Consider the following 14,997-nt stretch of genomic DNA (forward strand, 5'->3'; position numbering starts at 1 on the left):
GGTGTGTGAAGCCCTGATCTTAAAATGAAGAAATACCTAGGCATTAAAGTAAAATTGGGAATGGCGTGATAACCTTGACTCTGCATTTGCTTGGTTGTGTGTTGGTTCAAGCCAGACAGACCCCTTAATATTAATTCGTTGTAGCTTTTTGTTTGGTTTGACCATTATGATACTTTTCTAGTCTATGTATCTGACATTTTTGTTACCTAGATTACTAGTGGGAAGATTAGTTAGTGAATATGGGAAATGGACCAGGGGATTTAAAAGATATAAAGAAAGTAAAAAAAACTCCCTTACTTAGTTCAAAATGGTTAATCAATAATAGATGCAATTAGTACAAAATTCAAAGTGATTATTTGTAATGAATCTTTATTTGCCTTTTTATATGTATCTGTGTAGGTTCACCACACCAAAATCAGTTTCTTTGTAGATGGTTTGGAGGATGACAACACTGCTTTTGATTCAAGAATACTTGGTGGACGAATTGCAGACCCTGCTGCTGATGGTGCACTGCAAATTGGGCAAAGTTTCAGTGGTAAGTTCTGCAGTATTTTAGCACTGTATGCTGAGCATTCAAAGTAATATATGCTTGATGTGTGTCTAAAACCATGGTAAGTAGCTCTGCAAGCTAATATTCAGTGATGTAATGCATATTGAAAGGGTACATAAAGCTAGGCACATGGCTCCATGCAACAAAAAATGCCCATTAGTAAATGGCGTTCCTCAGAAACTTGGCGCCCAGACAGAGGTGCCTGGATGATGGCATAACAAGCCATGGAGATTATCACAGCCAGGTAGATTTTTCAGCATGTTCCAGAAACCAGGTATCTAACATGGCAAGTATATCCCACTGCATTTCAGAATAAATATGCCAAATCTGTGTACTTATTTGGACTGTTTGTAGCAACTAGACAAATTTCCTGAGCTAGGAAGAGAACTCAAGTTTCCTGATAACTAATATTCCTCTGCTTTATATCAAATATTCATGAAAGCCACTTGCAAAATGTGGGGTTCCTCAGGCTTCACTAATGGCTGGTTCACATAGATAACAACTTACTACTGCTACCAGTTCCTCCTTTCAGACTACATCATGATTTATAGAGCTCTACATCAGTCTACATTCAGAATTAGACAAATTCTACATCGTTGTATGAACAGTGCAAAATCTGGGTACTGTTAGTTTGTGGCTCTCTTCAATTCTGTATGATGATGAATTGGCTCTGTGGACAAAAAACGTACCACTGATCCAGAACATATTGTAATTTGGAACTAACTCCTAAATATATCTGTGTCTGTCTCAAACAGAGTTATTTTGTTATTGGGCAAACAAAAAAAGTAATTTTCCATCCTACTTTTTAAAACTCTTAAATGTCTGGAAATGTCTTCTGTTGTCATTCTAACTTTTGAATACTATCAACCTAATGACTGTATAAAGGAAAGGAATATCTTAAATACCTTTTATCTTTATTTTATAAATTGATAGTTACAGTTGTACCTACTGTATCTCTTCTCTAATTAGAGGTGGCACATAGTCTGGCTCATTACTTCTGTCTAATGAGCCGGTCCCTGTGCCACCTCTCTAATCAGAAAAGAGAGAGGTACAAAATGTTCCTATAAAGTTGTTATAAATCATTCTTTTTATCAAAAAATTAAGTCACTGCCCTCTATAGTTTGTCCACATCCAAGATGGTTTCATTCAGGGGAGGTAATTGTGCAAGAGAGATCACTGTGTGCTGAATAAAGGTGCTCTCATGCAGTGCAGAGTTGCCTTCTGGTTGATGGAATTAGATTATTTATTTATAATATATTTTCATAGGTTTAGAGCAATTTGTTGGAAGAATGCAAGATTTTCGATTGTACCAAGTGGCACTTACAAACAGGTAAAATTAAAACTGTTGTTCTTGATAAAACCTAGGTGTATGATGAGAGAGAGGAAGAATACCTAATGGTAAATTTGTTCCCAAAAATACTTTTTTTTATATTCTCCTTAAAAGATGGTTCCTTTTGTGGTCATAGTTTACTGGGCATGGATTCAACAGGTCTGTTCGTATCAAACAGGCTTTGAGGCGAGATCAGTCATGGGTGCAATGTTGGATATCACTTGTGCTTTTCAGATGTTTTTAAAATATATACAGTGACTTCTAATACTAGATAGTCATACTGTGATATTCTTCCTGTTTATATGTTGTCATTGTTGCAACCTGGCCCAGTACCCCACTGTACCCAGTCTGTGGTGAGTGGACCCCATTGCTGTGTCTCACGTGCTTCCAAGCCAACAGGGTCAGGGTAGAGTTTAATCCCTTTTTCGTCTCTGGGACTGTACACTCCCAGGCTCAGACAGCTGGTCTGAGATGCTTTGCTGGGATATGGGACACCACTCAACCATTCTAGACCCTGAACTCAGTGTCTGAGACTTTCTAAGCACTGACAGATATGCCCTCCCCAGAGCTCCACCTGGGGCAGTGGGTACTCCAGGCTTCTAATTGAACTCCTTTGGGGACAATGTGGCAGGTAATAAGGAATGCAGGTTTAGCAAAAAAAATTTCTTAACTACATAAATTTTGCTGTTGAAGCCCTCAAGTGTTACAGATCTTTGAAAACCAAAATCCTTAGAGCACAATCCCCTGGTCTGATCTCGCCCCTTCTGTGAGTCTGAGGCTTGTTAGTATTCCAGGCTAGATAGAGACCCTTCTGCTCTTACTCTCCTGAAAGTCCTCCTTGCATGTGGGGATGGTCTGTCTCCTTGTCCAGAGAAGTACTCAGCTCTGAAGGAGACCTCTGTCTCTGTCACGTGTTTCACTGGGAAATTCTCAACCACCCTCCAATCTTGTATGCTCCACCTCCATGCAGGCCGCTCAGTAGAAAGTCCATTACTCCATGCGAGTGAGCCAACAGTTGGGGCACAGTCAAAGTCGATGGCCCCAGATTGCAATCTGGATGATTTTTCAGTGATTATCCTGCAATGAGGTATCAGTCATCTTATTTGGAAGGTCAGCCAGCTGGAAATACATTACAATATGCTGCCCTTAGGCAAGTATAGACATGGGTGCAAGGCATAATAGAAAATGAGTTCATAATTCAATACAGACATATTCCTACACAGTCACAATCACATTGGCTATATATTCTCTCAAGGAAATCCTTGCTGTTTCCCATGAAATAAAAATTAGAGTAATTCAGCCAAATACATCATATTCTAAACTGTTTATCTGATTTTAAAAGATCCTTAAACCATCATTCAATTTTGTGGGTATAGTGGCCACAAACAAATGAGCCCAAAATACCATGCCCGGAATTAACTGCAGGTGCAGATGATAGATTGTGGTGGACATGATATACCTTGACTTTAGCAAAGCTTTTGATACGGTCTCCCACAGTACTCTTGCCAGCAAGTTAAAGTAGTATGGATTGGATGAATGGACTATAAGGTGGTTAGAAAGCTTGCTAGATCTTCGGGCTCAAGGAATAGTGATCAACGGCTCAATGTCTAGCTGGCAGCTGATATCAAGCAGAGTGCCCCAGGGATCAGTCCTCGGGCTGGTTTTGTTCAACATCTTCATTAATGATCTGGATGATGGGATGTATTGCACCCTTAGCAAGTTCGCGGATGGCACTAAGCTGGGGAGAGGGTAGATACACAGGAGGGTAGGGATAGGGTCCAGAGTTACCTAGACAAATTGGAGGATTGGGCCAAAAGAAATCTCATGAGGTTCAACAAGGACAAGTGCAAAGTCCTGCACTTAGGATGGAAGAATCCCATGCACTGCTACAGGCTGAGGACCAACTGGCTAAGTGGCAGTCCTGCAGAAAAGGACCTGGGAGTCCTGTGGAAGAGAAGCTGGATATGAGTCAACAGTGTGCCCTTGTTGCCAAGAAGGCTAACGGCATATTGGGCTGCATTAATAGGAGTATTGCCAGCAGATTGAGGGAAGTGATTATTCCCCTCTGTTCGGCACTGGTGAGGCCGCATCTGGAGTATTGCATCCAGTTTGGGGCCCCTCACTACAGAAAGGATGTGGACAAATTGGAGAAGGTCCAGTGGAAGGCAACGAAAATGATTAGGGGGCTGGGGCACATGACTTATGAGTAGACGCTGAGGGAACTGGGCTTATTTAGACCTCAGAAGAGAAGAGTGAGGGGGGATTTGATAGCAGCCTTCAACTAGTTGAAGTGGGGTTCCAAAGAGAATGGAGATAGGCTGTTCTCAGTGGTGGCAGATGACAGAACAAGGAGTAATGGTCTCAAGTTACAGGGAGGTCTAGGTTGAATATTAGGAAAAACTATTTCACTAGGAAGGTGGTGAAGCACTGGAATGGGTTACCTAGGGAGGTGGTGGAATCTCCATCCTTAGAGGTTTTTAAGGCCCAGCTTAACAAAGGCCTGGCTGGGATGATTTAGTTGGGGTTGGTCCTGCTTTGAGCAGGGGGTTGGACTAGATGACCTCCTGTGGTCTCTTCCAACCCTAATCTTCTTTGATTCTATGATAGCTGACATATCAGGTGATTAAATACTCAGATATTCAAAATTATCCACTAATTTTGGGTGCCTCAACTTTTGGGTAACCTACCTGAGAGTTAGGGCCTTATTTCATCTGCCAAAGAAGTCAATGGGAACTGTATGTGGTCAGTATCCTTTGAAATCAGTGTCTAGTTGGGTAACCACAAAGAGAGGTATACATAGTTAGTGGACACTTCAGATATCAAGGCCAAAATTCTCAATCAGCACTTTTTTCTGCACTCAGTTATTTGAGGGTGCAGATTTTTCTGCATAATTGGATGTTTTTCAGAAAATTCAGGTACTAACACTCAAGTGGATTTATTGATACAGCTACTACAGACACAATATCAATGCTATAATGTGTTTTCAGGAAAGTATTCAGGTTAGTGATCAGAGTCAGGCATGATATAATAAAAGAGAACTATTAATGGTGGTGTTCTAATCACATTTAGTGTGGCTGTGTATGGTGGTGGTGGTTAAGGCTGGGGCTGAAATTTAATCTATAATCATAGATGCACATAATTTCACTCATCTTTTCCTTTACCCACGTACCTATTTACGTTTTTATGCTGTGACAGAGACATTTCGGAGGTGTTCTCTGGGGAATTTCCTCACCTGCACACCCAGTCAGAATGCCGCTGCCCAGGCAGTCACCCCCGGGTACACCCTTTGGTGCAGAGGTATTGCATCCCTAATGGTGCAGATGACACAACTAATGACAGAGTGCTGAGGCTGAACCCAGAAGCCCATTCCCTGTGCTATATCAACGATAATGATATTGGGACCTCCTGGATTTCATCTCTGTTCATTAACACTGCGCATCTGGACCATGGAGTTACTATCACAATAGATTTACAGAATGGACAGTATCAGGTAATGAGAAGGCTATTTTTTTCTTTTCTGTCATTGGGGCATGAGAATGGAATGTAGTTAATGCTCCCTGATGTTTATTAAATGAAAGCTAGGAGGAGGCTTAAAGTATACCAGATTTCAATTTTAAGCAAGTTCAAACCTCTTACTTTGAGCTATCACTTTGGTGGCCTGGAAGAAATTTCCTCTTCCCCATAATGTTGCAAAAAGTGAGCAGGTGCATTATGTTTCTGGTTTCTGGCTTTTCTCTGATGCATCAGATCTTGGCTAGTGTCAGAGACAGCGTAATGGAGTAGATGAACTAATGTTCAGCTCCAGCATGACAACTCCTGCGTTCATAAACAAAACATGCATTTTTAAGTTGCTTCACTGCTGTAATTTTTAACCGTAATTTCTATTAAAACGCAAGAGACTCATTTCATGCCTTCAGGCACTGGACGACAGGTGCAGTAAAATAGTCTGCACAAAGGTTTGCAACAGTACAAAACCATGTGAAATCTCTGCTTCATCAGGGACTTGAAGTTGGCTAGTGAAGCCCACAAAGGGGATGGACTGCTGTTGGAGGGGACAAAATCAGGCCAGCTAGCATTTCCACCAGCCTGGGTTCCGTGGAGTCTTGCATGGAGTTTGGTGCTTCCCTCCAGTGCTGAAGGGCAATAGCCTACTGTGGCCTGCCCTAGAGATGAATAGACTCCCTGCTGAAACTGCCTCCACGAGAGCAAGCACATCAGTTTGTGCCCCTTGTATATACAGAGGTGAATCAAGCCCAAGGTCTAATGTTTATAAAACTTATTCTCATTAGCTTTTTTGTTTATTGTCAATTGAGTATGCATGTTTGGGGTAGGAGAAGAGAAGAATATGAGGATAGATTTTGGCATAGTTTGTAAGAACTTGTTCTCTATTTAAAAGCCAATTTAAATATCTGTGAAATATTAAGACTCAATTGATTCGGAGTATACATGTGGGAGTGCTTATCACAAATGCCCATACAACAGTGTGGTGGAGGAAAATCCCTTCTATGTCACAGATATTTGAAGTAGTTCCAGGCCAAAGGCAGAGAGAAATGGTAAATTGGGTGGTCTTAAAACCAGAAAACTATCCACCACCTGTTTGGCAATACATAAGTATCCCTTTTTCTTGTGGCCAAAATGTTGGTAATATCACAGAGCACAGACTTGCCATACAATGAGGTAGTAATTTCAAATAGATCTCAAAAAGTAATGAAGAACAATTGTCATGGAATGATTCCACCGCTTACCAAGGAGCAGTATAAAGAGCAGGTTTAACAAGGAAGTTTACTTTAACTCTTAAACCTGTCTGGGAGAAGGGGAGAAATATCTTAGATATTTCTCATGTGTGACATCTATTTGTTGTTTATTCAAAATGCACTAATATGGTGAATGCTGTGAAATATGTTTTTTATATTACTACATGTGGATACAGAAATTTATTTAATATTTGTATTCATGTTGGCATGTAGCTCAAGCTATTCTAATTTCTGTTCTGTATTTTGTTGTTCATTTGTAGGTGTTCTATATTATCCTTCAGTTCTATAGTCCACAGCCGGAAGCAATGAGAATTCAAAGGAAAAAGAAAAATGATTTAAACTGGGAAGATTGGCAGTATTTTGCTAGATATTGCAGTATTTTTGGAATGGATAACAATGGCTCTCTAGAAAATCCAGACTCTGTCAACTGTCTCCAGCTTCCTAGGTATGAATAGATATTATCTATACCATACAGATGCTTTTAACTGGTGTCTGACGCAGTTCATTTCCATGTTCCCATTGAGATAGAATCTTGAAATTTGATATGCTCGTTTATTATGGGCTGCCGAGTACATAAAAGATCCCAAATTTAACCTTTCCATTGGAGATCACCAAAAGGTCACCTGTCATTTTTATCAGATTTCAAACAGTCAAGCAGCTGACACAATTGATTACCATGTTCTAAATGAGTTAGAATATTGAAATTTGGTAATTCATATTTTATGGGACTTAGTAAGAAATTGAGACGCACTGATAAGAGGGATAGAGAAGGGTGCTAGTTTAACTGATTTTGAGCATTTTGAGCATTTTGAGCAGTTAATCTAAAAAATATCACAGATGACATCTGAGTGTCAGATCTTGTGTTGGAAATTAGATGCTTTTGTAGTGATGGACAAAAATCAGTGAGGGCAAAAGTGATGAGACAAAGCCCTGGTCTACACTAGGACTTTAGGTCAAATTTAGCAACATTAAATCGATGTAAACCTGCACCCGTCCACACGATGAAGCACTTTATTTTGACTTAAAGGGCTCTTAAAATCGATTTCCTTACTCCACCCCTGACAAGTGGATTAGCGCTTAAATCGGCCTTACCGGGTCGAATTTGGGGTACTGTGGACACAATTCGACGGTATTGGCCTCCGGGAGCTATCCCAGAGTGCTCCATTGTGACCGCTCTAGACAGCACTCTCAACTCAGATGCACTGGCCAGGTAGACAGGAAAAGAACTGCGAACTTTTGAATCTCATTTCCTGTTTGGCCAGCATGGCAAGCTGCAGGTGACCATGCAGAGCTCATCAGCAGAGGTGACCATGATGGAGTCCCAGAATCGCAAAAGAGCTCCAGCATGGACTGAACGGGAGGTACGGGATCTGATCGCTGTATGGGGAGAGGAATCCATGCTATCAGAAGTCCGTTCAAGTTTTCGAAATGCCAAAACCTTTGTCAAAATCTCCCAGGGCATGAAGAACAGAGGCCATAACAGGGACCTGAAGCAGTGTCGTGTGAAACTTAAGGAGCTGAGGCAAGCCTACCAGAAAACCAGAGAGGCGAACGGCCGCTCCGGGTCAGAGCCCCAAACATGCCGCTACTATGATGAGCTGCATGCCATTTTAGGGGGTTCAGCCACCACTACCCCAGCCGTGTTGTTTGACTCCTTCAATGGAGATGGAGGCAACATGGAAGCAGGTTTTGGGGATGAAGAAATGATGATGATGATGATGAGGTTGTAGATAGCTCACAGCAAGCAAGCGGAGAAACAGTTTTCCCAACAGCCAGGAACTGTTTCTCACCCTGGACCTGGAGCCAGTACCCCCCAAACCCACCCAAGACTGCCTCCTGGACCCGGCAGGCGGAGGAGAGACCTCCGGTGAGTGTACCTTTTAAAATACTATACATGGTTTAAAAGCAAGCATGTGAACGGATTAATTTGCCCTGGCATTCGCGGCTCTCCTGGATGTACTCCCAAAGCCTTTGCAAAAGGTTCCTGGGGAGGGCAGCCTTATTGCGTCCTTTATGGTAGGACACTTTACCACTTCAGGCCAGTAACACGTACTCGGGAATCATTGTACAACAAAGCATTGCAGTGTATGTTTGCTGGCATTCAAACAACATCCGTTCTTTATCTCTCTGTGTTATCCTCAGGAGAGTGAGATATCATTCATGGTCACCTGGTTGAAATAGGGTGCTTTTCTTCAGGGGACTCTCAGAGGAGCCCGTTCCTGCTGGGCTGTTTGCCTATGGATGAACAGAAATGTTCCCCGCTGTTAGCTACGGGTAGGGTGGAGGGTTGAGGGGGTAGCCACGCGGTGGGGGGAGGCAAAATGCGACCTTGTAACGAAAGCACATGTGCTATGTATGTAATGTTAACAGCAAGCTTTACCCTGAAAGAGTGTAGCCACTGTTTTATAAAATGTGTCTTTTTAAATACCGCTGTCCCTTTTTTTTTCTCTACCAGCTGCATGTGTTTCAATGATCACAGGATCTTCTCCTTCCCAGAGGCTAAGATGATTAGAAAGAAAAAAAACGCACTCGTGATGAAATGTTCTCTGAGCTCATGCTGTCCTCCCACACTGACAGAGCACAGATGAATGTGTGGAGGCAAATAATGTCAGAGTGCAGGAAAGCACAGAATGACCGGGAGGAGTAAGTGGCGGGCTGAAGACAGGGCTGAAGCTCAAATGTGGCGGCAGCGTGATGAGAGGAGGCAGGATTCAATGCTGAGGCTGCTGGAGGATCAAACCAGTATGCTCCAGTGTATGGTTGAGCTGCAGCAAAGGCAGCTGGAGCACAGACTGCCCCTACAGCCCCTGTGTAACCAACCGCCCTCCTCCCCAAGTTCCATAGCCTCCACACCCAGACACCCAAGAACGCGGTGGGGGGGCCTCTGGCCAACCGGCCACTCCGCCACAGAGAATTGCCCAAAAAAAAAGAAGGCTGGCATTCAATAAATTTTAAAGTTGTAAACTTTTAAAGTGCTGTGTGGCATTTTCCTTCCCTCCTCCACCACCCCTCCTGGGCTACCTTGGTAGTCATCCCCCTATTTGTGTGATGAATGAATAAAGAATGCATGAATGTGAAGCAACAATGACTTTATTGCCTCTGCAAGCGGTGATCAAAGGGAGGAGGGGAGAGTGGTTAGCTTACAGGGAAGTAGAGTGAACCAAGGGGCGGGGGGTTTCATCAAGAAGAAACAAACAGAACTTTCACACCGTAGCCTGGCCAGTCATGAAACTGGTTTTCAAAGCTTCTCTGATGCGTACCGCACCCTCCTGTGCTCTTCTAACCGCCCTGGTGTCTGGCTGCGCGTAACCAGCAGCCAGGCGATTTGCCTTAACCTCCCATCCTGCCATAAACATCTCCCCCTTACTCTCACAGATATTGTGGAGCACACAGCAAGCAGTAATGACAGTGGGAATATTGGTTTCGCTGAGGTCTAAGCGAGTCAGTTAACTGCGCCAGCGTGCCTTTAAATGTCCAAATGCACATTCTACCACCATTCTGCACTTGCTCAGCCTGCAGTTGAACAGCTCCTGACTACTGTCCAGGCTGCCTGTGTACGGCTTCATGAGCCATGGCATTAAGGGGTAGGCTGGGTCCCCAAGGATACATATTGGCATATCAACATCCCCAGTGGTTATTTTCTGGTCTGGGAATAAAGTCCCTTCCTGCAGCTTTTGAAACAGACCAGAGTTCCTGAAGATGCGAGCGTCATGTACCTTTCCCGGCCATCCCACGTTGATGTTGGTGAAACGTCCCTTGTGATCCACCAGAGCTTGCAGCACTATTGAAAAGTACCCCTTGCGGTTTATGTACTCGCCGGCTTGGTGCTCCGGTGCCAAGATAGGGATATGGGTTCCGTCTATGGCCCCACCACAGTTAGGGAATCCCATTGCAGCAAAGCCATCCACTATGACCTGCACACTTCCCAGGGTCACTACCCTTGATATCAGCAGATCTTTGATTGCGTGGGCTACTTGGATCACAGCAGCCCCCCGAGTAGATTTGCCCACTCCAAATTTCAGAGTAACAGCCGTGTTAGTCTGTATTCGCAAAAAGTATCCACTCCAAATTGATTCCCAACTGACCGGTAGCTGTCTGGTGTTGCAAGCTTCCACAGGGCTATCGCCACTCGCTTCTCAACTGTGAGGGCTGCTCTCATCTTGGTATTCAGGCGCTTCAGGGCAGGGGAAAGCAAGTCACAAAGTTCCATGAAAGTGCCCTTACACATGCGAAAGTTTTGCAGCCACTGGGAATTGTCCCAGACCTGCAACACTATGTGGTCCCACCAGTCTGTGCTTGTTTCCCGAGCCCAGAATCGGCGTTCCACAGCATGAACCTGCCCCATTAGCACCGTGATGCATGCATATGCAGGGCCCATGCTTTCAGAGAAATCTGTGTCCATGTCCTGATCACTCACGTGACCGCGCTGATGTCGCCTCCCCTCAGCCGGTATCGCTCTGCCAGGTTCTGGTGCTGCATATACTGCTAGATAATGTGTGTGGTGTTTAATGTGCTCCTAATTGCCAAAGTGAGCTGAGCGGCCTCCATGCTTGCCTTGGTATGGCGTCCGCACAGAAAAAAGGCGCGGAACGATTGTCTGCCGTTGCTCTGATGGAGGGAGGGGCGACTGACGACATGGCTTACAGGGTTGGCTTCAGGGAGCTAAAATCAACAAAGGGGGTGGCTTTACATCAAGGAGTATTTCAGGCAGGACTTCACGGAGGGTTCCAATAAGAAATGGTGCACCTAAGTTACTGTTCTTATTGGAACAAGGAGGTTAGTCTGGCCTCTGATTGATACATGGCTAGATTTACCTCGCTGTACCTTCTCTGTGAGTGATGGCAGTATGACCTAGAGGAATGAGTCCCCTAGATGGGGGAGGGGGGAAGCAAATGAGTACAAAACAAATCTGGTCTATTTCTTGTTTTGATCCACTCCATCTATCTTTTACATCTTTGGCTGGCAGCAGACAGTGCAGAAGGACTGCAAGCCATCCACATCTCATGGCTGCTTGGCAGAAGACGGTGCAGTAGGACTGCTAGCCATCCTCATCTCTTGCCTGCCTGGCAGAAGATGGTACAGTACGACTGCTAGCAATCCCTATCACCTGCCTGCTCACCATAAGATGGTTCAATAGGACTGACTGCAGGACTAAAGAGAATGACCTGGTCGAGTCACTCCAGATTTAGTCCCTGCGCCCATGTCTGCCCAGGCGCTCCCAGCCGACGTGGCCAGGAGCACCTCAGACATGACGAGGACGGCAACCAGTCGTATTGTATCATCTGCTGCCACAAGGCAATGGGTTGCTGCTACTGTGTAGCAATGCAGTACCACATCTGCCAGCACCCAGGAGACATACGGTGACAGTGAGCTGAGCGGACTCCATGCTTGCTGTGGTATGGTAACTCAGGAAAAAAGACGCGAAATGAATCATAGAATCATAGAATATCAGGGTTGGAAGGGACCCCAGAAGGTCATCTAGTCCAACCCCCTGCTCAAAGCAGGACCAATTCCCAGTTAAATCATCCCAGCCAGGGCTTTGTCAAGCCTGACCTTAAAAACCTCTAAGGAAGGAGATTCTACCACCTCCCTAGGTAACGCATTCCAGTGTTTCACCACCCTCTTAGTGAAAAAGTTTTTCCTAATATCCAATCTAAACCTCCCCCACTGCAACTTGAGACCATTACTCCTCGTTCTGTCATCTGCTACCATTGAGAACAGTCTAGAGCCATCCTCTTTGGAACCCCCTTTCAGGTAGTTGAAAGCAGCTATCAAATCCCCCCTCATTCTTCTCTTCTGCAGGCTAAACAATCCCAGCTCCCTCAGCCTCTCCTCATAACTCATGTGTTCCAGTCCCCTAATCATTTTTGTTGCCCTTCGCTGGACTCTCTCCAATTTATCCACATCCTTCTTGAAGTGTGGGGCCCAAAACTGGACACAGTACTCCAGATGAGGCCTCACCAATGTCGAATAGAGGGGAACGATCACGTCCCTCGATCTGCTCGCTATGCCCCTACTTATACATCCCAAAATGCCATTGGCCTTCTTGGCAACAAGGGCACACTGCTGACTCATATCCAGCTTCTCGTCCACTGTCACCCCTAGGTCCTTTTCTGCAGAACTGCTGCCTAGCCATTCGGTCCCTAGTCTGTAGCTGTGCATTGGGTTCTTCCGTCCTAAGTGCAGGACCCTGCACTTATCCTTATTGAACCTCATCAGATTCCTTTTGGCCCAATCTTCCAATTGGTCTAGGTCCTTCTGTATCCTATCCCTCCCCTCCAGCGTATCTACCACTCCTCCCAGTTTAGTATCATCCGCAAATTTGCTGAGAGTGCAATCCACACCATCCTCCAGATCATTTATGAAGATATTGAATAAAACCGGCCCCAGGACCGACCCTTGGGGCACTCCACTTGATACCGGCTGCCAACTAGACATGGAGCCATTGATCACTACCCGTTGAGCCCGACAATTTAGCCAGCTTTCTACCCACCTTATAGTGCATTCATCCAGCCCATACTTCCTTAACTTGCTGACAAGAATACTATGGGAGACCGTGTCAAAAGCTTTGCTAAAGTCAAGAAACAATACATCCACTGCTTTCCCTTCATCCACAGAACCAGTAATCTCATCATAAAAGGCGATTAGATTAGTCAGGCATGACCTTCCCTTGGTGAATCCATGCTGGCTGTTCCTGATCACTTTCCTCTCATGCAAGTGCTTCAGGATTGATTCTTTGAGGACCTGCTCCATGATTTTTCCAGGGACTGAGGTGAGGCTGACTGGCCTGTAGTTCCCAGGATCTTCCTTCTTCCCTTTTTTAAAGATTGGCACTACATTAGCCTTTTTCCAGTCATCCGGGACTTCCCCGGTTCGCCACGAGTTTTCAAAGATAATGGCCAGTGGCTCTGCAATCACAGCCGCCAATTCCTTCAGCACTCTCGGATGCAACTCGTCCGGCCCCATGGACTTGTGCACGTCCAGCTTTTCTAAATAGTCCCTAACCGCCTCTATGACTGGTAACCGTCTTCATCTTCTCCTGGGTACTCTTGGCTGGCCTCAGTGAGGTTGGTTGAGGCGCCTGGGCAGACATGGCTGCTTCTGTCAGGGACACCTGCACATAAATAGGAGTGACTCAGGTCATTCTCTTCTTTAAGTTTTTTCTAGTGGAGTTTCAGTCCTGCCTGGAATATGGGCAGAGGAATAGCTCAGTGGTTTGAGCATTGGTCTGCTAAACTCAGGATTGTGAGTTCAGCCCTTGAGGGGGCCATTCTGCCTCAGGCTGCTCTCCCAGCCAGCAGCACTGCAAGCACTCAGGAGACGATGACAGCTAGCAGTCTTACTGCACTGTCTGCTGGCAAGCGCCCAGGAGATGACAACGATGACTAGCAGTCATACTGCACCGTCTGCTGCCAGTCTACCCCTTGCTCCTCCCTCCGTGAAAGCAACGGCTGACAATCGTTTTGCGCTTTTTTATGTGTGGGCGCCATATTGCTGTCAGCGTCGTCATCCACCCGCTGCTTCCGCTGCCACTTTGCTCTCCTGCTCATGCCATACCACGGCAAGCATGGAGCCTGCTCAGATCACCGTGGCAGTTGTGACCGTTCTAAACACCATGTGTATTATCCAGCAGTATATGCAGAACCAGAACTGGAACCTGCAAAAGCAGGCGAGTAGGCGACAGCAGCGCAGTGAGGAGAGTGATGAGGACATGGACACAGACTTCTCTCAAAGTACGGACCCCAGCAATTTGGCCATCCTGGTGGCAGTGGGGCAGGATCATGCTGTGGAACGCCGATTCTGGGCCAAGGAAACAAGCACAGACTGGTGGAACCGCATAGTGTTGCAGGTCTGGGACGATTCCCAATGGCTGTGAAACTTTCGCATGCGTAAGGGCACTTCCATGGAACTTTGTGACTTGCTTCCCCCTGCCCTGAAGCACAAGAATACCCAGATGAGAGCAGCCCTCACAGTTCACAAGCGAGTGGTGATAGCCCTGTGGAAGCTTGCAACGCCAGACAGCTACCGGTCAGTCGGGAATCAATTTGGTGTGGGCAAATCTACTGTGGGGGCTGCTGTGATCCAAGTAGCCAACGTGATCACTGACCTGCTGCTATCAAGGGCAATAACTCTGGGAAATGTGCAGGTCATAGTGGATGGCTTTGCTGCAATGGGATTCCCTAACTGTGGTGGGGCCATAGACGGAACCCATATCCCTATCCTGGCACCGGAGCACCAAGCCGGCGAGTACATAAACCGCAAGGGGTACTTTTCAATGGTGCTGCAAGCACTGATGGATCACAAGGAACATTTCACCAACATGGGATGACCGGGAAAGGTACATGATGCTCACATCTTTAGGA

The 14,997-nt window shown here is 45.4% G+C and overlaps 1 protein-coding gene across 2 annotated transcripts in view; it reads left to right on the forward strand.

Moving 5' to 3' along the window:
* The window catches only part of USH2A (usherin), a gene marked incomplete at its 5' end in the record, with an annotated part of 586,511 nt that overhangs the window by 41,701 nt on the left and 529,813 nt on the right, over window positions 1-14,997 (forward strand). For both annotated transcript variants that reach the window (XM_084623291.1, XM_084623290.1), the window contains 4 exons: window positions 400-535; window positions 1,817-1,880; window positions 5,076-5,370; window positions 6,895-7,079. In XM_084623291.1, coding sequence (XP_084479417.1) covers window positions 400-535; window positions 1,817-1,880; window positions 5,076-5,370; window positions 6,895-7,079 — 680 coding nt within the window. The remainder of the gene's footprint in view (window positions 1-399; window positions 536-1,816; window positions 1,881-5,075; window positions 5,371-6,894; window positions 7,080-14,997) is intronic.

The sequence above is a fragment of the Lepidochelys olivacea genome (genome assembly GCF_965140295.1).
Source record: "Lepidochelys olivacea isolate rLepOli2 genome assembly, chromosome: 3".
NCBI lineage: Eukaryota > Metazoa > Chordata > Testudines > Cheloniidae > Lepidochelys > Lepidochelys olivacea.